The sequence below is a fragment of the Lolium rigidum genome, chromosome 2, assembly GCF_022539505.1.
Source record: "Lolium rigidum isolate FL_2022 chromosome 2, APGP_CSIRO_Lrig_0.1, whole genome shotgun sequence".
In the NCBI taxonomy this organism is placed as follows: domain Eukaryota; kingdom Viridiplantae; phylum Streptophyta; class Magnoliopsida; order Poales; family Poaceae; genus Lolium; species Lolium rigidum.
In genome coordinates, this window is record NC_061509.1 from 30797066 (window position 1) to 30819345 (window position 22280).

At 45.8% G+C, this 22280-nt stretch overlaps 1 protein-coding gene across 2 annotated transcripts; it reads right to left on the bottom strand.

Annotated features, from left to right (window-relative positions):
- Positions 1-277: 277 nt before the first annotated feature.
- Positions 278-7789, bottom strand: LOC124691510 (protein transport protein SEC16A homolog). Of its 2 annotated transcripts, XM_047224793.1 has the most exons (14): positions 6209-7789; positions 5741-6169; positions 5321-5644; positions 4481-4609; positions 4285-4407; positions 4006-4164; positions 3344-3469; positions 3130-3264; positions 2830-2957; positions 2624-2735; positions 2171-2497; positions 1945-2058; positions 1546-1844; positions 278-1456 (listed from the first exon to the last, which is right to left on the bottom strand). In XM_047224793.1, exons 1-14 carry the CDS (start codon positions 7772-7774, stop codon positions 907-909), a joined length of 4521 nt encoding a protein of 1506 aa, XP_047080749.1. In that variant the 5' UTR covers positions 7775-7789; the 3' UTR covers positions 278-906. The 2 variants fall into 2 exon arrangements, with proteins under 2 accessions (XP_047080749.1, XP_047080748.1); XM_047224792.1 differs by having other exon boundaries at positions 5741-7789.
- Positions 7790-22280: the final 14491 nt, after the last annotated feature.

A 22280-nucleotide genomic window follows, 5' to 3' on the forward strand; every position in this document is an offset into this window, starting at 1 on the left:
TAGAGATCCAGGATCAAGCAGCAGTCAACAAGAACGAGTCGCGTGATGTTGCATTGGTATCTTTTAGGACAAATACAGTGTGCAATTGCAAACACCATTATTTTAAGATAATACACCATTATTTTAAGATAAGCAGACTACATCCCACCTCTTCCTTTAATACTACATCTCACCTGGACTTGCATAATTCAAAAAGAGCAGACCCAAAATAGCATAAAATCACATCAACCAGGATCTACAACAACAAAACTCACTAACTACAACAAATATTGTCAAATCACAGGGAAACAATGAGCCTTTTTATGCATTTCAAGATGGGCAAAAGAATTGATACATCTCCAAAGAATAATATACCACGGTATGGCAGCAAGTACAGACACTATAACAACAACACTTTCTACGACGTAGTCAAGCTTTCCTTCTCTATTACACTAGAATAGACAGATTATCTCTCCTCTATTCTTCTCCAGGTAAAACAAAATAAAAAAAAATTGAGGGTGAACTCGTTTGCACCTTCGAACAATGAATGGGGTAGAGGCGGATTATCTGTACAATGGCATCCAGATGCTGCTTTTTTTCTCACATACAAAAAAAAGGACGCCCGGCTCTTTCTTCTGCTCTAAATAAACATAATGACCAACATATAGCTACAAATACTCAAAAACCAAGACTGTACGTATGTAGTACGCGTCTGGCACACTTCGGTTTTAGCGGTTTTCTCCGAGTTCCATTCAAAATTGGAGATGTCCATCTCTGTGCTGGCAATCACTTGATTCGCTGTGAACAGCTCCTTTCGCATTTTAACTTACTTGCGTTTTGCTGGAAGAACCGCGGTTTACCGAGGTTGTGTGGACTGAATCATGGCGGCCATGACGATCATGCAGACCGTCACATCACCCGTCGCTGTCAGAGCTCAACCTCATGAAGATCCTCTGTCAAACCATTGAACTGCACAGATGAGTTGCTGTTGGAACGACTATGCGAGGGTCTGCCAGGCATGAGCGGCGAAGGCACCATCGGTCCTTCAGGTGATCTAGCGCCTGCCGTAGCACTAAATTGGTCAGAGTATGTTCCACTCCATGATGCTGCCCGCGATCTTGGTGTCAATGAGCTGTTGTTACTTCCTGGGGACATCCAGGGTGCCTGGTTTGGATTAGGAATGTTGTCCATGCTGGGATACCGCTGAATGGTAGATGACATTGGTGCTGAAAATTGTGCTGTTGGTGGGGGTGATGAAAATGATGTTCCTGCTGGGGGTGAGGATGAACTCTCATCCTGGTGGAAGGTTTCACCACGTGTCTCTGCTGATTGGCTCAGCATCTGCTCGGAAGGAGCAGCGGCTGCAGTTGGCACGAAGAACCTGGCACCAGTTGGTGGTGTCACAGATGCAGCAGCCGGTTTGTTGTAAGACTGGGCTGCTCCGGTTGCACCAGCCTTATTGAATGTGTCCACATATCTATAAAAAATGAAAAAATACTTAAGTTATCTTGTTGAGAGCAAAATTCTAAAAAGTACCAAAAGCAAATGTCGTCAGTACTAAAATACCTGGACCGAACACCCATTCGTCCACGAGCAGAGAACTGGTTCTGGCTGGGTGGAATTGGTGGCATTCCCAAACCATGATCTAAATGTTTCGGAGATCTACGTTCTGCCACTCCATTAGGAGTATGGATTCCACTAGCAGGGCCATTTAAGTTATAGTCTGGCATGCCATTCTGATATGAGGAGGATTTGGTTGGAGGTGGAGGGAGAGGAGGCTCCTCGGCAGGAATCTCAGCACCTTCCTCTACCCATCGCTTCAGCTTTTCGTCATAGTAAAACTTGTTCTGCTGCCCTAATTTTGCCTTCAGAACATAATACGATCTTAGCATTAGTATTGCTATAAGAGTGAGACAAAATGAACAAAGTAGTGGAGATACTCCGATTTCATAACTCCAGAAGTACCTGGCGTGATTTTGAAACGAATCCCATTGTCTTCTGCAGCGTGGAGCCAATCCAACCAAATCGTGAACTACCTGATCCTGATGCACTGCTCTGCGTGTTATCCGTTCGCGCACCCTAATAGAATTATTCAATACAAAGTTAGAAGATAATATTAAAAGATCTTCCTCGCAAAACGTCCACTAATAACACTACTACCTCTCTCTTGCTCTATAGAGGACATATATACCTGTTTCGGTGTTTTGCCGAAGTCTGGTTCAGAAACACTTCTGTTGTGTGCGATCTTCCTGCTAGCGCCACCATTATTCTCTGCCATCTCACTTATTGAATGCACTGAAGGGGATGCAACTAATGATGACATGGTCATTACTGATTGGCTGTTTACAAATTTTGCAGCTGCAGGTGCTGGATAGATCTCCCTATCACCAACAGTGCTCTGTGGCACTGGTGGAAGTGGCGCAGACGGTGTGCCCATCATGCGGGAAATAGATTTATCAAGCGAGGTGAATAGCTTTCCAACTAGTTTTGCAGGGGCTAGATTCGTTCCGTACCCACCCTAAAGAACAAAAGTAAAGCAAGTGGGTTAATTATTAACAAATGGAAGGCAAACCTCAGCTACAATGCAGAACAGGATTCCTAGTAGAGCAGAATCAACTACTATTATAATTATGTATGGTTTTACCTGCTGGTGAGTTCGTATCCTGTCCTCCAGAGAGGAAAATAATTGTTTCCATGCTTCCAATTCTGGAGCACGGCCAGAAGCTTTCAGCACCTTCATAGAAGCTTGGCAATACCTTGAAAACGTGATTTAATTGGGTCATACTGCGCAACACAGAGTCTAGGGAAAATGCTTAGTCATTCTCTAACCATCACAAGGCAATAACCTACCTCAAGGAGTCAGCGAGCCTTCCCACTTCCGCAAGCATGTATGCATATATTAGCTTATATGGCTGAAAGGGTAGGAGGATATACTGAGAATTGCCAAGAACCTTTGTATACTCATAAACCTCTGTCCTCTGTAATTGCATTTCCAAAATATTAGTCCGGAGCAGTGAATGGCAGAAAAAAAAAACAAGTAATGGGCTACGCAAGATTGCCTATGTATCCACATAATGGTTGTTTAGAAAGTTTTGAAGTAAACTTGCAATAAGCTTGAATTTTGCAGGTAATAAGAAAGTTGTAGGAGACCTGAATGGCTTCAGGGCTGGCAAATGTTCGAGGACATTTCAAGTGGTCTGCACCAATGAGACATAACCGAGCACTTTCAGAGTACGGGTCAATATTTAGTTCAGCAACTAAGTAGCATGAATGAGCAGCTGCAACCTGTATCAAGTAGCTCCGTAAGATACTTGATCACAAAAGGTTAAGAGCAAATATATTTGCAAATATGTATCATACAAACCTCATTTCTCTCTTTCCAAAGGCAATCTCCAAGATGGGTAATGACTAGGTCATCACTTTTTGTCCTATTTGCAGTTATAATAGCCAAATTCTCTTCCCAGTCATCCAACATAGCATTAGGACTAGGCTGTCCCACAGAAATACAAGTCATGAACTCAGTTACGAATTAGGCAGAAAATCAGGAAATGATAAAAACTGGACAAACTGGCACATGCAATGCTAGTAAAAAAGATAACAATTCCTAAGCAACTTTCAGAACTCATGACACTGCAGTAATCAATAAATTTCACTGCAGTAACCAACGAAGCACCAGCTCTAAGAAAAATAATTGACAAATAACCATACATACCTGACAGAATGACTTAATACAACTAGTTAGTCTCTTCTACGGCACTAAAGTATGAGTAGAGAGACAGTATTGCTATAACTCCACTCTTGATTTCCTCAATGAGTAAAGATTGTAAAACTAGATCTTCCTAAGATAATGAGCTAATATCTGAAATGGAGGTTGTATATTATATTACATAATACTATGAGACAGACAAGGCCTGTACAGAAAGGGCAAGGGCGACTCTTTGCTATTGCAACCTATACAATAATCATTAACTGTTGAAAATAGTAATGCATTTCGCAAGTGAAGAAAATGATTAACTAAGTAAGTACCTGCACAGGCTGTTGGGATGCACCCTGTGTATCATAGTTGGTGTTTTCTACATTAAAAACATCTGCAGGTTGACCGGCAATGAGAAGGCACAATGTTCGCAAAGGTGACCCAGATATAAAGTGGCAGTGAGCCATTTTCTTCACGGTATCCACGTAGAACTGCACCACCAGTCAAATGAAGGATTAAGAAAACTGATTAGTGAAACCAAAAACCTCAATAGTTAGATCAAGTGAACTGTTACAAACAAAAGAAAGAACTTCAATTAATTTTAAACATACCTGATCACCAAGTTGTAAAGCAAGTATGACTGCGGGTCCCCACAATTGACCTTCCTGAGCACACAGAAGAGCCTCTTTTCTTCTTCCAGATACTAGAAGATTTTGGACCTCTTGTGCAACAGCCTACAAGCAAAGCATTTGCCTCAACTGGGGGACACTTGGCTAAATATGGCATGACACAGAATATACAAAATACCTGCATCTGACTTTCAGAGGGGATATTTTTCATGAAACGAACACTGGATCCAAAATCCCCCATATGAGCATTACTTCTCTTGCAAGATGAAAAAAGCTTAGTTACTGCCATCTCTGGACCATCTGTATCCTATTTCCAAGAATTCAAATGAGAATCAGAGGTGCAAAGGTTACATAAATTGTGCTAAAAAAAGATCTGTCTAATTCATGTTACTCAACGCAAGAAAAAAAAATGATGTTTTGCAAGGTTCCACCTGATACTGCTATAAGATAAGGTAGACATTCAGTTGATTTCTAGAACGTAATATCAATCTATGATTTGAGATGCTAGTCCTTGGATTGATCAACTTATGCCGCTAATCGTCCGCGCGCAAGTACTTTCGTTCCGGCACAAAAAGATAACGCACAAATTGAATTGATCCCAGATGAAGATGTAGGGCACGCGCGCTGCTTCATAGAAGCCAACTCAATAATGTTCTTAATCCGTGGAAGGAACCATTCTAAACTGTAGCCTAAATAAGGACCGTGAAACAGGTAGAAACCGGTAGCCAGTAGGTACAGCACAACAGAGGGAAATGTAGAATCACACCCTACAATATGGCCAGGCAATAATACCAAGCAGAATTAAAAAATGCAAGCCTGAGGCATCTATCATGACCATTCAAAGGTGTACTTTTATGTAATTGTTCCTATCAAAAGTATTAGTTCAACACAAGGGTTGATTAAGTATAACATGCATTAGGGCCATGTTCCTTCTGATGAAAGTTGCAAATGAACAATTACAAAAAGTAATAGTACAACTATAACTACAACTAAATAAAGCATGTAAGAATGAAAGTACCTCTTGCGATGGGTCAGATCCAAAAGGTGCACGTAGTTTTCCATAGTGCTGACACAGTATCTTCAGCAACGAAATAAGCAACCTGCGAGGATCACCTCTCTCGTATTCACTGGTAGAAGATTCATACCATGTAATCATCTCATCAAGCCATTTGTTTACATCCTTTGTTGCAGCACTTCCACCAACAAGAGGACCAGGAACAGGTTGACGGCATAAAACACGGAAGTAACTAAGTGCACTGCCATCAGTGATCCTTGAAGCATCAGCTTTATCCCCAACAACCTCTGATAAATTGAGAAGCGACACTGTTCCACTAGAACTCCCCTTAAATTGCCGAAACAATTGTTTTAGTTACTTTGAAACAACATTTATGATTTCTATTGGTTATGAAAATATATTGCATGGAAGATATAAGCATACCTGATTTGCACTGTTAAAATTTGTGGCCATTGAGCTTGTTTCTTTCATAACTATAAGCTTCCCTCCAAACCCAAAAGCAACAAGAGCATGAGGCGGGCGTCCAGCCGATGACATCGCTTCTTGCGGAGAGTAACCAAATTGCATTGGTGAAGCATTTGTCCCATTAAATTGTTGCTGAGAGAAGTTCATGGAGTTGTCAGTACCGAGATAGCTGTTAGACAAGTGTGCTTGAGTGTTTGCACGAGCTTGGTTCTGGCTGTTGTACATACTCCCCATGGGAACAAAGCCTTGTGTATTGATGACACCATTGGCAGCACCGTAACCCTGTTTTGTAGAAGTTTCAAATCCCATGTAACTAGACTGGTGGTCTGTAGAAGGTTGGGATCCCATGTAACCAGCCTGTTGATCTGTAGAAGGTTGGGATCCCATGTAACCAGCCTGTTGACCTGTAGAAGGTTGGGATCCCATGTAGCCAGCCTGGTGACCTGAGGACGGTTCAAATCCCTTAGTATGATGGTCTGTACCAGCCTGATTAATCGTGGATGGAGTGAATCCCTTGTAAGCAGTGGAAGGCGCAAAACCCTTGTTCTCACCCAGGTGGTGACCAGTGGAAGGTTCGAATGCCTTGAAACTGCCCTGATTGCCTGTGGATGACTGGGACACCTTTTGACTGGGCTGGTAAACCGTAGAAGGTTCGAATCCCTTGTAACTGGCTTGTTGACTATCAATTGTGCTGTAGTCATTCTGAAGGCTACCATAATGACTTGTAGAAGTTTCAGCTGTGCTAAAAGCAACCTGAGGATTCGTGGAGGAACTGAAAGATTCAGCCTGTGCATGCTCATCAGAACCATAGAAACTACCTGCCAGGCTATTGGTGACACTTCCAGGCTGCACACTGTTAGCAAACGCATCCGGCTGCCACTGGTTCTGAGGGCAATAGCTATTTGTGAAACCGTTCTGCTGGGCCACCTGACTGTGGACAGCTAAATCCTTGGTCTGTTTAGCATTATAATTTACCCCATCAGAAGGTGCAATACCGCCATGGTTTGCGCCATCCTGAACAGCACTAGAAGCATTTACCTGCGTGACGATGGCCTGCTGGTACGACTCGAGCGATTGCCACTCCTGCGTGTTGGTATCGAAGTACCACCCCGGGTACTCCGCGTAGAACAGCATGTTGGCCGGGTACTCTGAAGCGCCTGCCGCGGCGGTGGTGCTCTCCTCTGCAATCGTCTCCAGCGCCGCTTGCGCTGAATTCTGCAAGTACGAAACACCATACTGCTGCACATTCTCACTACCGCTGTCCACCTGAGCAGCAGCATACCCAGCCACCTGAGCAGCGTCAACCTGGTACCACTGCTGTGTCGCGTCGTCGAACTTCCACCCAGGGTACATGCTCTCCAAATACCTGGGATCCGTGGAGTCCACGGCGGCGCCACTACCGAGCTGCGCACCCGTGGTGGTCTGATCCAAGCTCGAGCTTCCCCCGAAAAAGTCCTGATCGGTCACCTCAGCAGCCAAGCTCTGGCTCCCGCCGGAGAAGCCGTGATCCGATGCCCCCACGCTCGCCGCAACGGGGCTCCCCAAGCTCTTGTTCCCGCCGGAGAAGGCATGATCCACGGTCCCGGCGCCGGAGCTCTGGTTCGCGCCGCCGAGGAACGCCTCTGCCTCGTCCGCGCCTCCCGACAGATCACTGAACGGATCGAACCCGCCGTCGTCGCCCCCGAAGGAGGCCCACTGCACCTGCTTGACCGTGGTGTGCACGCCGCTGGCGCTCCTCCCCGACCCCTCCGGAGCCGCCCGCGGGGCCACGGCCTCCCCCGCCGACGCCGACGGCCCGGGCTCGTCGCCGTCCGCTAGGCCGAGGCCGGAGACGCCCCGAACCAGCTCCTCAACCCCCGGCAGTGCCGCGCGCTCCTGCCCCGCCTTGGCTGGCACAGGCACAGGCAGTGGCGCGGGCGTGCCGTCGTCGTCGTCGTCCACGAGCTTGTCGAAGAAGTCGGCGTCGGTGAGGTCGTCGGCGGCGGCGGCCATCTCCTCCGCCTCCCGCCTCCCGGTCGGCGGGGATCGGGGGAGATCTCGGGGCGGGGAGGGCGGATCTAGGGTTTGGCGCTCGGCGGAATGGCTCGCCGGCGGCGGGCGGATCGGGGGGAGATTCTTGGTCGCTCGCGGCGGGCGGTTGCGCAGGCGGGCAGGCTCACGACATCACAGCCGACGTCGCGTCATGGCACCGCCCATTTCTCCCTTTGTCTCCCCTCCTGCTCCGACCTTCCCATGTATGTTTCCCCTTTTCCGCCTATTTCTTTTCTCATTTCATTACTTGCTTTTTTTTCTCATTTCATTACTTGCTTCGAAATCCTTGATGATTACTTTTTTGGTGTTGACAATTCCCATGAGAATGTTCTTCTCTTGCCCTTTTTTTGCATCATCATCCAGATATGGCACTTAATACTACATGTTACAAAATGTTTTATTACAATTTAGGGTTACTTGTCTAAGTTGGAGTAAAATGTTTCCATGGCGCCAAAAATTCGATGGAAAATACTACTACATCTGTTCATAAAAGGATATCACAAGTTCGTCTAGATCTAGATGTGTCTATACACTTTGTGGTGTACACATATATCTGAATTTATAAAATTCTTATACATCCTTTTATGGCCAGAGGGAGTAGACCAAACTCAATGGATGCAACGAGGTGGCGGTGACCTCAGTATTTGTTGACGCCAATATTTAGCTTACTATTTATGCTCTCCGGTTTTTTCTATTGTTTGAATTCTTTTTGGCATGAATATGGGTTCTCATTCAGTTATGTCTCATTATTTATTTATTTTACTCATGAAATGCTTATAGTTCGATTAAAAATGTGACAAGAACATGAAAATTTCATACGGCGGAGACAAATGACATCCACTAGACGTTTATGGGTCATCACTTCACTACATAATAATTTCTCCCTCCGTTCCTTAAAACATGGCCTATATAAGTTTTTTCCAAAAGTCAAAGGGTGTAAAACTTTGACCATGGTTTTAGAAGAAAACAATCAACAAGTAAAATACTATCTAGATATTGGTATTACATGAAATTATATTGCATTATGTGTCCAACGGCACCGGTTTGCTATTATAGATGTTAATGTCTTTTTCTAAAAACTTGGCCAGACTTACATTGTTTATTTTTAAAAAAAAAGTATATGCCTTCTTTTCAGGAATAGAGATAGTACAGGTATGCGACTGGATTTTCCATGCTATCCACCCCAAACGAGAGGCAGCGTCGGCAAATTTGGTTGTACCTTCTGCGGATATTTTCAGGATTGGGTCTTGGCTGTAATTTAGCTTTGTCTTAGGTTTGTTTCTGTGTATGTGGATCTATTTATCCTTTATGTAATTATATCGGATGTTCTTGTTATCTAATAGCTAGGAGTCTTAAAAACAACAAAATCTTTTTTCTATGTTCTTTTTTCCTATGACGCCTTTGAAAAAACTGAGGTAATATTGACTTATTGTACGTATTCCAATATATTATTATACCATTGGTCTAAATGAATTGTAAAAATTCCGCCACACGGCAGCTTCTTTGTGTATTATACTGCGCTACAATATGTTTTTGATGTTTGGGTATTGTACCTTGACATACGCCAGTCATATGGAAATGTCTTCAAACATCAGCTACTACTCATCCTACAACTATGGATGACGGGGTAGGGTAAAAGTTGGACAAAAAAGGTTAAATTTCTCTCCAAACAAATTGTGTGCAACATATATAGCTAGGCATTTTCTTTCCAGGTGAGAGGACCAGAAAACAGCCCAATCATTTTTGTTCTCTTTTCTTCTTTAGAAATTTTTGGTGAGGATTTTGTTTTAATTACAACCACGGACGCTACCAACCACTCACCCACTAACACATGCTAGTATGTGTATTACCACATGCCTAGCTAGTTAAGAGTTGTCTGGTTACCAACATGCACAACCACATAAATAAAGTAAGCTAGAAAATAAGGCTTAACAAGAAATATATTCCCAGACACTGCTCTTCCTTCTCAGAGTATTTGCATCACATGATGCTGAGTTGACGGTGACGAAAAAAGATAGTTTAATGTAAACTACAAGCAAACGCTTGGATCAGAGTTACTCCTCATTTGTCAACCAAGTGGTGGCTTAAAAGGGATTTTACTCCAGAAAAATGTTACTACTTCAGACAGCAAGAGATTGTAAAGGTCAATCAGGACACCCATGGAAATTCGAGAAATCTAAAATATAGTTGCTGGCAAGACTGACAGATCATGTAGGCAAAGGAGTAAGCATATGAACAGTTGTTAAGTAGATTCAGAAAATGAAGAATAAGCACGCGGTGGTTCCTTAACGCATGCTCCACGTGATCCAATGAATCAAATTCTCCTACGGTTATTGACCCTTGGTTTCTTGGATGTAGCAGCAGTACTGGAAGTATCACCGCCGGACTGTATCTGGTATTTTGAAAATGGAACTTTTAGCTTTACTTATGTGGCTGCTACATGGAAGATGGTAGATACAAAAATACTTAGGTCGTGTTAACTTTTCTTAGGCATGAGCACTCAGGTCTGCTTTCCCCTTCCCTCCTCTCTCCCCAAGTAAGACGCAAGGGTGAAGCTTCGTCTCCCTCCTTCCACCGCTCGTGACGAACCTGCGGGTTCTCCTCTCCTCCGCCGGCTGCTTTGGTGGCGGGAGGGATGGGGAACCCCGGTGTTTCGTCGTGGGTTTGTAGATAGGTTAGGGTTAGGTCTTCCTGACGGCGCACCGTTGATGGTGGCGGCGGTGCCAAGCCAGCGAGTAAGTTTGCCTTCTCCCCCCCCCTCCCCCATCTCGACGGCGATGTCCAGGGGTCGGTATGCAGGGAACTTCGGCGAGGCAGCGGCGGCGATGTTCCCATGCACTTTTGTTCCCCAGTCTCGTCTCCGTCGCATCGATGCAGAAGACGAGCGGAATAATAGTTCGTGTATTGCTTTGGTAGTTCGGATTACAATATATAGCAGGGGAGATCGTGGTGCCTAGAGAATAGCTGGACTATGCTAAACCTGAAGACTAGGTCTAACAGTTACAGTTAACGGATACAACATATGGTTCAACACCCCCCCGCAGTCTGAACGGGATCAGAGATGACATTCAGACTGGAGCGAAATTCTTGAAAGAGTGAAGTGGGCAGTCCCTTGGTGAATATGTCGGCATACTGGGAGCTCGTGGGCACATGCAGGACTCGCGCTTCACCAAGTTGCACTCGATCTCGGACAAAATGGAGGTTTATCTCCACGTGCTTCGTCCTTTGATGCTGCACCGGATTAGATGACAAGTACACTGCAGAGACATTGTCACAATACACCAGTGTAGCCCTCGTAGGTGGATGATGGAGCTCGTGAAGTAGCTTCCGAAGCCAACAGGACTCAGCAACACAATTGGCAACCGCGCGATATTCTGCTTCAGCACTTGAACGGGAGACAGTGGGCTGCCGTTTGGAGGACCAAGAGATCAGGTTGGTGCCAAGAAATACTCCAAAACCTGACGTAGATTTCCGCGTATCAGGGCAGCCTGCCCAATCCGCATCCGAATAGGCCACCAGGTCATGTGTGGAGGCTCGGTACAGCTGAAGACCAAGGTGAGATGTCCCTTTGATGTAGCGAAGGATGCGTTTGATCAGCTGAAAATGAGCATCGGTGGGAGCATGCATGAACAAACAAACTTGTTGTACGGCATAAGCAAGGTCTGGCCGAGTGAGTGTCAGGTATTGGAGCGCACCGGCGAGGCTTCGATATAGCGACGGATCAGAGAAAGGAGCCCCGCTTGTCAGCGACAATTTGGAAGTGGTGTCCACCGGAGTGGAGATGGAGTGACAGTCAAGCATGCCGGCCCGATCAAGAAGTTCTAAGGCGTATTGTTGTTGGCTGAGGAATAAGCCGCGCGAGTTGCGTTGCACGTTGATGCCGAGGAAGTGATGGATGTCACCGAGATCACTCATGGAGAATTCTTGGCTGAGGGAGCGGATGGTTCCAGTGAGGAGGGTGGGTGTGTTGGCAGTCAAAATGATGTCGTCGACATATAATAAGAGATAGGCAGTGTGGGAACCATGTTTGTAGATGAACAAAGAGGTGTCGCTTTTTGATGGATGGAAGCCAAGAGTCTGGAGGAAAGTGGTGAAGCGAACGAACCAGGTCCTTGGAGCTTGTTTGAGTCCATACAGGGACTTTTTGAGGCGACATACGTGATCCGGGTGTGTGGAGTCGACAAACCCAGATGGTTGCTGACAATAGACCGTCTCGGCAAGCTCGCCATGAAGAAAGGCGTTCTTGACATCCATTTGATGAATGGGCCAAGAGTGAGTGGTGGCAATACTGAGAACAACTCGGATGGTCGCCGGTTTGACAACCGGACTGAAAGTCTCGCCATAATCAACTCCAGGCTGTTGAGTGAATCCACGCATGACCCAGCGAGCTTTGTATCGTGCCAATGTACCATCCGGATGGAGCTTGTGCCGAAAAATCCATTTCCCTGTAACAAAGTTGACACCTGCAGGACGAGGCACTAAAGACCAAGTATCATTCCTGATTAAGGCATTAAATTCATCTAACATAGCATCGTGCCAATGGGGGTCCTTAAGAGCTGTACGGTACGAGGATGGGAGAGGGGAAATGGTTGTGGAGACAGTAAGGTCAAAATGCTGCTTAGGCATGGAAAATCCGGATTTGGCACGAGTTGTCATTCTGTGTGTGTTATGGGGTGCATCTACTGGTTTGGCTTTTGGTGGTAGGGCCGGCTGAGGTGGCAAGCTGCGACTGGGCGAGTGGCCGGGAAAAGGCGCGGTCAGGTGGGGGGCAGAGCGTGCGGGTGTGGAGCACGAGGAAGATGCCGTGGGCCAGGAGGGAGGCGAGGGTAGGGCGCGGTCAGGGGAGCAGGGCGGCGGATTCGAGATGGATCCGGGCGTGCACGGATTGGACGATGGGGGTGAGGTGGCGAGTGCTGGTTGGGCGTTGGGGAGAATAAGGTAGGTGGGATCTGGTGGGGCGGGATCGGCCGGTGGGTGGGGATGGGATCGGGTATGGCTGGTAGATCCGTGACCGACGGTGAGGCTGGGGCATAAGGAAAACAGGCTTCATTAAAAATGACGTGGCGAGAAGTGTAGACTTTGCGACTGGAGAGATCGAGACACCGATACCCTTTATGTTCACGAGGATACCCTATAAAAATGCAGCGAGAGGATCGTGGGGAAAGCTTGTGTGGCGTCGTGGCATAGGAGTTGGGGAAGCACTCGCATCCAAAAGTGCGAATGTGATCATACGTGGGTTGAACGCCGAGCAAGAGAAAATGTGGGGTCAAGTTGGAGATGGCTCGGGAGGGACGAATGTTGAGGAGGTAGGTTGCGGTGTGAAGGGCCTCGGCCCAAAAGGGTGGGGGTAGATGACTTTGAAATAGCAAGGTACGGACAATGTTGTTTGTGGTGCGAATGAGGCGTTCGGCGCGACCATTTTGAGGGGAAGTATGGGGGCAGGATAGGCGGAGAGAGATACCATGGGTGAAAAAATAGGAGCGGAGAGAGGTGTTGAGAAATTCGCCGCCGTTGTCGCATTGCATACATTTGATGATTTTGTTGAATTGGGTGGATACAAATTGGAAAAAGCGTTGGATGACGTCGGAGGTGTCACTTTTATTACGAAGAGGGAAGGACCAGGAGTAGTGGGAGTAGTCATCAAGGATGATAAGATAGTATTTGTATCCGGAGAAGCTAGAGACAGGTGAGGTCCATAGATCGCAGTGAATAAGGTCGAAGGAAGTCGTAGCACGCGAATGAGAGACAGCAAACGGTAATCTAGCTTGTTTACCAAATTGACATGCATGACAAAATGAAATTTATTGATGGTCGAGTTACATTGAGAGAGGAAATCTAATGGAAAATGAGAAAGAGCTTGTGAACTAGGGTGCCCCAAACGCCGGTGCCAAAGGTCGCCGGTGACGGAGAGCGCCGAGGGTTGGGGGCCGCCATTATTTCCGAAGAAAGGGTATAAATCACCAGAGCTGTTGGACCGCATGAGTAGAGTCTTGGTTGCTAGATCCTTCAAAGAAAAACCATAAGGGTCAAACTCCACAGAGCAGAAATTATCACGAGAAAATTGACGGGTACTAATGAGGTTTTTGACGAGTTGTGGAGCGACTAAGACATTGTGGAGGTGGAAGGGACGGGAGGTGAGTCTAGCAGTACCAGTAGCAGCGATGGGGAGACGAGAACCATTGCCAACGATTATATGTTGAGAGTTAAGCCCTAAGGAGGAACGAGACGAAGTCAAGGTACCTGGGTCGCTGGTGACGTGGGAGGAAGCTCCGGAGTCCATGATCCAGTCTCCGCCGTACGGAGAGAAGGCCGAACCGTAGCTTGGCGCTTGCTGGTACAGGGTGTGGTGATCCCAAGACGGAGAGGGCTGCTGCGGTGCGAAGACGGTGGTGTCGGCGTGGGAGGCAGGAGCAGGAGCCATGTCTGGAGCAGGCAGTATGGCGGGGTACACCTGGGTCGGCGCGCCGGGGCGGCTGCCAAGGACACCATGCGCGTTGGGCGCGATCCATGGAACGCGCGCAGGTGGGAAGGGCATGCTCATGGGAGCGAAGTAGCCCATCCATGGTTGCTGGCGACCACCCATCGAGTCGCCGTACCCGCGATTTCCATCGTGTTGACCGCGTCCGCGTCCGTAAGCGGTTCCGGTGTACGTGGGAGCGCCGCCACCTGCACCGCGACCGGCGTTGCCCTGGCCTCGTCCTTGGTAGCCGGGGATAGGATTCTTCCCCCTGTAGTTAGGAGAGACACCGGGCGGGCGCTGCTGGTTGCCGTTGATGCCCGATGGTCCGCCCCCACCGGTGCCAGCGGACGGAGCGCGGTCACCGCGCTGGGCGACCATGACCTGGGCGCCTTCCTGCCGCTGATCGGAGGCGTCAGAGACCTCAGCAAGCTGGAGACGAGAGCAGGCGTCGGAGAAGGACGGAAGGATCGGCGCGTTCTTGAGGATCTCGGTCTGCAGCTTGAAGCTTTTGTGCGAGGCCGTCGAGAAAGGCCAGCGTGAGGTCGCTTTCGTCAACTGGCCGACCGATCGCGGCCAGATCGTCGGCGAGACCTTGAAGTTTGCTGGCGTAGTCAGACACGGAGAGGTCGCCGCGCGGACAGTTGTGGAAGGCCTTGCTGAGGTAGAGGTACCGGGAGGCACCGTGGTCGAGGAAGAACCGGCGCAGGCGTGTCCATGTCGTGCCCGCGCGCCCGTCGGTGCCCTGGACAAGGCGATGTAGATCGTCGCTCAAGGTGGAGAGAAACCACAGAGAGATGTGGATGTCGACCGCCTGCCAGGTGTCGTCTGGGTCCGCCGGAGCAGCACCCTCGGTGATGTGATCGGTAGCCTTGTACATGGTGAGGAGCGACACGATAATCTGACGCCACTTGGAGTAATTGGCCCCGGCGGTGTTGACCTGAAACTTGATGTAATCGGTTATATGGACGCCGAGAAGGGGGTGGGAAGTGGGCGGGCGGAAGCCGATGTAGGGCATGGCGGCGAAGCCGGGCATGGGTGGCGCAGACGTGACGACGGAGAGAGAGTCAGAGAGGACGCCGAGATTGAAGGCGTCGGAGGCCGACGGTGTTTCTGGAGCTCGAGGCATCACAGGCCGCTGGTGGATCGGAGTGTGTAGGTTGGGATCAATGGGATTGATTGGAGGGGAGGAGGTGGGCAGCAATGGGGTTGAAGAGGAAGTTGTGGCCGTGGTGGTGGGGGTGGTTTCGGCCATTGCTGAGCACTAGCTCTGATACCAAGAAGACGAGCGGAATAATAGTTCGTGTATTGCTTTGGTAGTTCGGATTACAATATATAGCAGGGGAGATCGTGGTGCCTAGAGAATAGCTGGACTATGCTAAACCTGAAGACTAGGTCTAACAGTTACAGTTAACGGATACAACATATGGTTCAACAGATGCAACCTTCAGCATCGACGGGAGTCTCGTGGGAAGCTGTATTGGAGGCCTTCGCTGCATCTGTGGCGGCAAGGCTCGGAGTGCGGAGCTTCTGGAACGAGGTATGAGGTTGCTGGAAGGCGTCTCTGCCCCTCTTCCTCGACTCTGTCAAAGGAAGCTGGCAGTGCTGAGATCCGAGCGGCACTGGGATTCTTCCCGACCGACGCTCCCCATCGGCAATGGTCCCGTCATTCACGATGGGCTACTTGTGTGGCTCACAAAGGAGGTGATCTGCGAGGGTGCTGTCTCGAAGCTTGGGATCTTGGTTCGATGATGATATGCTCTCCGGTCGGCTTCTAGGCAGCGGCTATTTTTCAGATCGTCAAGTGGTAGTAAAAAAAGCTCTATTTTTCAGATCGTCAAGTGGTAGTAAAAAAAAGCTCATTGCTTTCCTGTGATTTGACAATATTTCTTGTAGTTAGTGAGTTTTGTTGTTGTAGATCCTGGTTGATGTGATTTTATGCTATTTCCGGTCTGCTCTTTTTGAATTATGCAAGCGAGGTGAGATGTAGTATTAAAGGAAGAGGTGGGATGTATTTTGTGTCTGCTAATAATGGTGTTTGTAATTGCACACTATATTTGTCCTAAAAGATACCAATGCGAGATCACGCGACTTGTTCTTGTTGATTGCTGTTTGATCCTGGATCTCTACAAAATAGGGAATTTTACTTTTTGCCCCTATTTTTTTGGGACTTCTACTTCTTTATCTATCTTTTGCCCTAATTTATTTTTGGCTTTGATCTTTTGCCTTTGCAGGATTATTCTGAATTATTTTCTTCAGCTTTAAGGATAAGGCTAGAAACGCGTACTCATATGCCTGGCGAGCTGCTCCCTCTGCACCCGTATCGACCTCCTATTTGCTCGCAGGCGACCTGCCTGCCTCTTGCCGCCAATTTGTCGCCCCCTCGTTGGTATTCTTCTCTATTTCTGGCGATATCCTACTCACTCTCTCAGGAATCACATACTCCGATGCTCATCTCTCCCCATGCCCCTCGCAGTAGCAGGGACTCTACCCATCCCCGGTGGACTCCTCGTTCGGCTCAAGCGATGCTAGGCGAGTGATTTGGTGAATCTAGCTCAAGGTGAAAAAGGTATCTCAAGTCAAGGCTCCGCTTTCAATGATTTTTTTGTGTTCAAATTGGATACTAGACTCGGGAGCATCGAACACGTACATATATTGAGATTGCAAGACCCTATAAAGGAATAGTTCTATCTCAGCCAAATTATGTATTGGATCTGCTTAATGAGATTAGTATGTTTGGGTGTCGAACTACTGTGTAACACCCCACTTTTTGCAACCTTGATTATTTGTTCATGTTGTAAAAATTAGGGGGAACAAAAACTTTTTCTTTAGACTAATTAAGATGAATTGCCTTGATCTGTTTGTTATGATGAATTGCCTTGATCTGTTGGTAGATGAATTGTCTTGATTTGCTTGTTGAGTATTGTCTTGAGCTACCTCATAGAACAACACCCCTAGTGGTTAAACAAGCAACTCACCAAATAAAACACAGGTGTGGCTTAGGAAGAATTGTTTTCCTACATCAAACCTCTCTCCTGATGGCAACATGAGTGTGCCATCTTGTTATTCTCTTTGTGTTAATCTAGCTCAAAATCATCCTTAATTCAAAACTTGGGATCATCTACCCCTTTGCTACATCTTTCTCTTATACCCAATCATCATGGTTGTTTTTGAAGCCAAGTCAACCATCTGTTTTGGTAGTCTTAAAAGTTCCAGACTTTGGCAATGGATATCTAAACAACCCTCAACTGTCATTGGTAATCTCAATACATGGATCCCATCTGTGCAATACCCTCTTCAACCTCCATGTCTTGCATGTCTCAGACTATCCTTGCAGCACATATATCCAACTCAATCTTATATCCTATCCAATGATTCAACACTAGATCACCTCCTTCACTTTTACCTCTTGTTTTTATTCAAAGTTTAATCTTCACAAAACCAAGAGCGGGAATGATGGGTACATTTTGTAGCCACGATCTACCCTTGAGAACACTTCTTCCTAAATTAGTTATCTCTCTCAAAAATCCTATTGATTTTCCTTCTCTAGTTTTGATCTCAAAACTACTTCTAATTTTATTAAATCTTTTCAAGATATTTCTTCAAAGGAAACAAAGAACTGAAATGGGTTTGGTTTCTCATCCCATTTCTATCAAGCACTGATTTCTAAAACATTATTTTCTATCTTGCCTTCTTTTCAGCAAAAGGCTTGTTTATGATACCTACACCATTTCTTGTTTCCCTCTTGCTTATTTTTACATTGGAGAAAAACTCTACTTTACTAGAGAAAGTAAGTAGAATATTTTGAACCCCTATGTTCCAACTAGTTTTATCTCAACACTTTCAAATTTCATTCCACTTGAGTTCATTCCCAATTGTCCCTAGACAATTGAGGTGTTTCAAATACTTTTCCAATAAGTTCTATTTCAAATGACAACTCTTGCACATCTTGAGTACATCTCTGATCTACCCCATAATGTTCCTTCATCCTCCAAGTCTTGATCAAATGGATGATCATTTGATACTTTCAAATCACTCCCAATTGACCTCTCATTTGTAGAGCAATTTATATTCTTTTCCATCATCACCTTGACCTCATGAATTCATAATTTATGTCACCATATTCATCCTTGTGAGTATATGGTTATCTCACTCACCATCTCTCTTAAAATTGCTCTACCATTGCCCAAACCACTATCACCACCCCATCTACCTTAACATGCTCATGCATTGTTGCATGTGGTCGATTCCAATCCTTCCAAATGTAAATTCAAATGAAAACTTATAATCATCAACTATACCTTTGATCTACTTCCATCTTATGCTTGTCATAACCAAAGTGGTAGAAATTATCCTCATAGTACTTAACACCTCACACTTCTTTTTATCTATATGTGCCTATTCCTATTCTTATCATCATCAAAGTCACTCATTGACATTATCTCCTCAACATCATGCCTATATCTATTCACATGGATGTTGTGCCTCTCCCTCACATTGTTCACTTGTGTTTGGCAAGAACGGAGCCGGCCAACTTGTGTATGCATGGCAATTTCGGCCAGCCATGCCTCCCCATTTTTCTTCCTCTACAAGACTTGCCTCCCACCTAACTCAATCACTAAATGGGCAGCCACCCACCATAGCCAATCAATGAGGAGGCAGCCAACCATCCTCCCTCTATAAAAGAGGCTTGGCCGGCCACCTCCTCCCCATTTGCTCACATTTTCTTCACCCTCCACTCATTCCTCCACTCTATCCACTCCCTCCCCTTCTTCTTCCCACGAGCTGCTGCTCCCCCTTGCTCCCATGGCCGGCCATGGCCATGAAAAGCACTCCAAGATCAAGCTCCCTCCTCCCTCAAGCTCCCCCTCACCATGAGAGCATCCCTCTCACTCTCTTCTCCCCTAACCCTAGATGAATCCAGCTCTATTTCTCCTTTCTCCTCTCACAATATTGGATCTTGATGCAGGTGCATGTTGGTCCAAGCATGGAGAAGGTTGAGAAACCCTCAGATCTGAAGCTCTTGATCCAAGTTCGTCCAAATCCTTGCAGTAATTTCTGTAATCTTGCTGTTTCAGATTCTGGTACGAACTTGTAAAATCCACCAAATCTCGTGTGCAGATCCAAATCGAGTGACTCAAAGTTCCACGGTTAGCTAATGAAAAGATCTACAACTTGGCGTTGGTCTCATCCTCAAATTCGTTATAGATTATCCCTGGTAAATAAAGTTCTGGAAACATACAGATTCACTGTTTGTTAGATTGGGTCCGTTTTACAAAACCTTTTTGAGCAAACTCAACGGTGGGTGAAAGCTCTGTTCAGTACTTTCACTTTGGCGTTGGTTTCACTTCTATTGACCTCCTGAAACTGAAATGATTCACAGATCAAGATCTGGTCAGATCTGACTTTGTCGAATTAAATCAGGAGCTTGGGAACGAATTTTTGAATGAAACAAATTGGGTAAGAACCAGCTTTTCAATACCTTTCAGATGCAACTGACCTCATATTTTTATGAATTATGTACGATTTGTGGTGAATTAAACTTTTTCTGTGTGTTCTGCAGACATGGCTGTTAGCTTTTAAATCACCAAAAATCCATATTTTAACCTAATTGAGTGATTCCAACTTTGTAGGACTGCTGGATGTTTTCTTAATCATCTCCAACAAGTTTCAAACATTTATCTGTTATGAAAATCCTGTTGTAAAGAAAATGGTAAAGACATGCAGTAACCTTCTTAATCCATTTGTGAGAGTTTCAGAAACAATTTGAACCCAAATCCAATTGTGTATGCATCTCTGTTTAAGTATCTTTCAAATGCAAGTGGTCTCATATTTTTAGGACTTTTCTACGATTTATGGCTTACAGATCTTGTTTTCTGTACAGTCAGATTCAAGAAAATTCCTAAAATTGTAGGTTTAATATTTTTGGGTGAATCCAATTGGGTTAGTCTTGTATGAGTACTGGCCATCTAGGAAAAATAGTGTTAGTCTCTGTTCATGCATATTTGTTACTGTTAGTAATGTGTATGTGTGACATAGGTTGTTGAAGCACAACTTTTTGATTTATTTGAAAACTCTAACCACCTCCTTGTATTAAAATTGGTCAACCAATGTTTTTTTCTTGCAAAACAAAACCTCTGAAACTTAACCTTACTTGTATGGTTTGGCTTAAGTTTTCAAATGGTGTGGCATATCATTTACTTCCCACCCTTGTGTAGTGTTATGTAAGCTTTATAAAATAGAGAGAATGATTTCCCGCGTTTTCCAAAAATGTTTAAAAATATAATATGAATGTTTGTGATGCCAAACTAATGCACTTGTCCTCTTTATGATGTTATCTACCAGGGGATACTTAGTTGTGCCATGGTGATACCGAGAGAGGCAATTGCTAAGTTTTGATACTCTCATACCTTTACTAGGTAAATAAAATGGGTTTTTCTTTTAGTTGCTTTGTAGTATGTATAAGTCCTTTGTATGTTAGCCCTTAGTAAAATGGTTAGCTATTGATTGTTGAATGTTGCATGATTGTTATGGTTGGTACAATGTGATTGATTGTGTTCCTTTTATATTTTCCGACGATAGATGCGAACAATTCCGGAGAAGAAGAAGAAGTGGTGCGGACGAGGATTTTATTTATATTGTTGGAATTCTTATTTGATGAAGTTGAAGAAGTCCAGGGACAAATTAAGCCAAGGCAAGCCACCTCTTGATCTCTGAATGTTGAATCACATATTGTGGTTACTTGTTGTTATGCTTGTCTCTCGTTTTATCTTATGTTGTTTCTACTTATGTTGATGGAGCATGCTCACCGTGAGCATGTTTAGTCTCTTTGGCACCTCACCGACAACCCCCTTTTAGTGACATGGTGGTTGTCATCTTCATGATCCCGGTGTACCCTCTAAATGTGATGGGTATGCCCACCTACCTTGAGTGTGTCGACCTCTCGACACTCCTCTTGCATCCCTTAGTGGTATGATGGTTAGTATCATGCCCTTGTTATATCTTCTACCTTGTTGATGCTATACATACTTACTCCCAAGTATGTTGAACCCCTTGTTGATGCTATACATACTTACTCCCAAGTATGTTGAACCTCTTGTTGATGCTCTACATACTTACTCTCGAGTATGTGGAACCCCTTGTTGATGTTATGCATACTTACTCTCAAGTATGTTGAACCCCTTGTTGTTGTTATGCATGCTTACCCGAAGCATGTATGCCCCTTTGACCACCTATTTTATCATCTTCTTCGTGGTATGATGATCAACATCATGACCCTTGTCGAACAATCCTACCTATGTTGTTTCCATGCATGCTTATCCTAAGCATGTATGAGCCCCTTGACACCCCAATTATCATCTCCTTAGTGGTATGATGGCTAGCATCATGTCATCTATATATCTTAGCTCTTACACAAAACCTTAGGTTGGGAAACCCCGGTTTTATGTTTTGGAAAAACTTTGAAAACTTTGGGAAGATGTTATCTTGCCCAAGAGTTGTTCAAGAGAAAGGTCTTGATGTTTCGGAAAGTGGTATGGTTGGTTGAGGACAAACAAAGGAAGTGTGGGTAAAATGTTTTTAAAGGAGCACTGCGTATAAGTGTACGCCAGCCCAACTTTTATTGCGCAACCACTCTACCCCAACGTGGGCACGGGGCTTAGCCCTAGTTTGTTGAAGCCGGCATGAGACACCTTCGGAACTCTCTAGGAGGGTCACGATGACCTCGACGCCGGGTTGCGCTCCGAAGGAGGCAATACACTTGTAGTTGTCTATAGCCGGACGATTGCGAGGGTCTTCGTCGTGGCGCCGGAGATACGCTCAAAAGGAGGTATCTTCGCCGGGGTGCCGGGAAGGGGTAAGCCCGCGAGGAAGGACTCATGTCGGTGGAGATAAGCGAAAGGTTATGTTCGGGTATCCGTCGTGGCATACGTTGTTATGCGGGGATGATGCCCACACGATAGGTATCCGGATAGTTGTGGGGAAAGTGTGCAAACTCTGCGAGTCAAATCT

Bases quoted from the DNA above. Each gene is read 5' to 3' on its own strand.
- LOC124691510 (XM_047224792.1), bottom strand. From the start codon at position 7,774: ATGGCCGCCGCCGCCGACGACCTCACCGACGCCGACTTCTTCGACAAG. The intron at 4,610-5,320 runs GTACTTTCATTC...TCTTGGAAATAG, and splicing joins GATCTGACCCATCGCAAGAG to GATACAGATGGTCCAGAGAT. The intron at 4,408-4,480 runs GTATTTTGTATA...CTTTGCTTGTAG, and splicing joins CCTCTGAAAGTCAGATGCAG to GCTGTTGCACAAGAGGTCCA.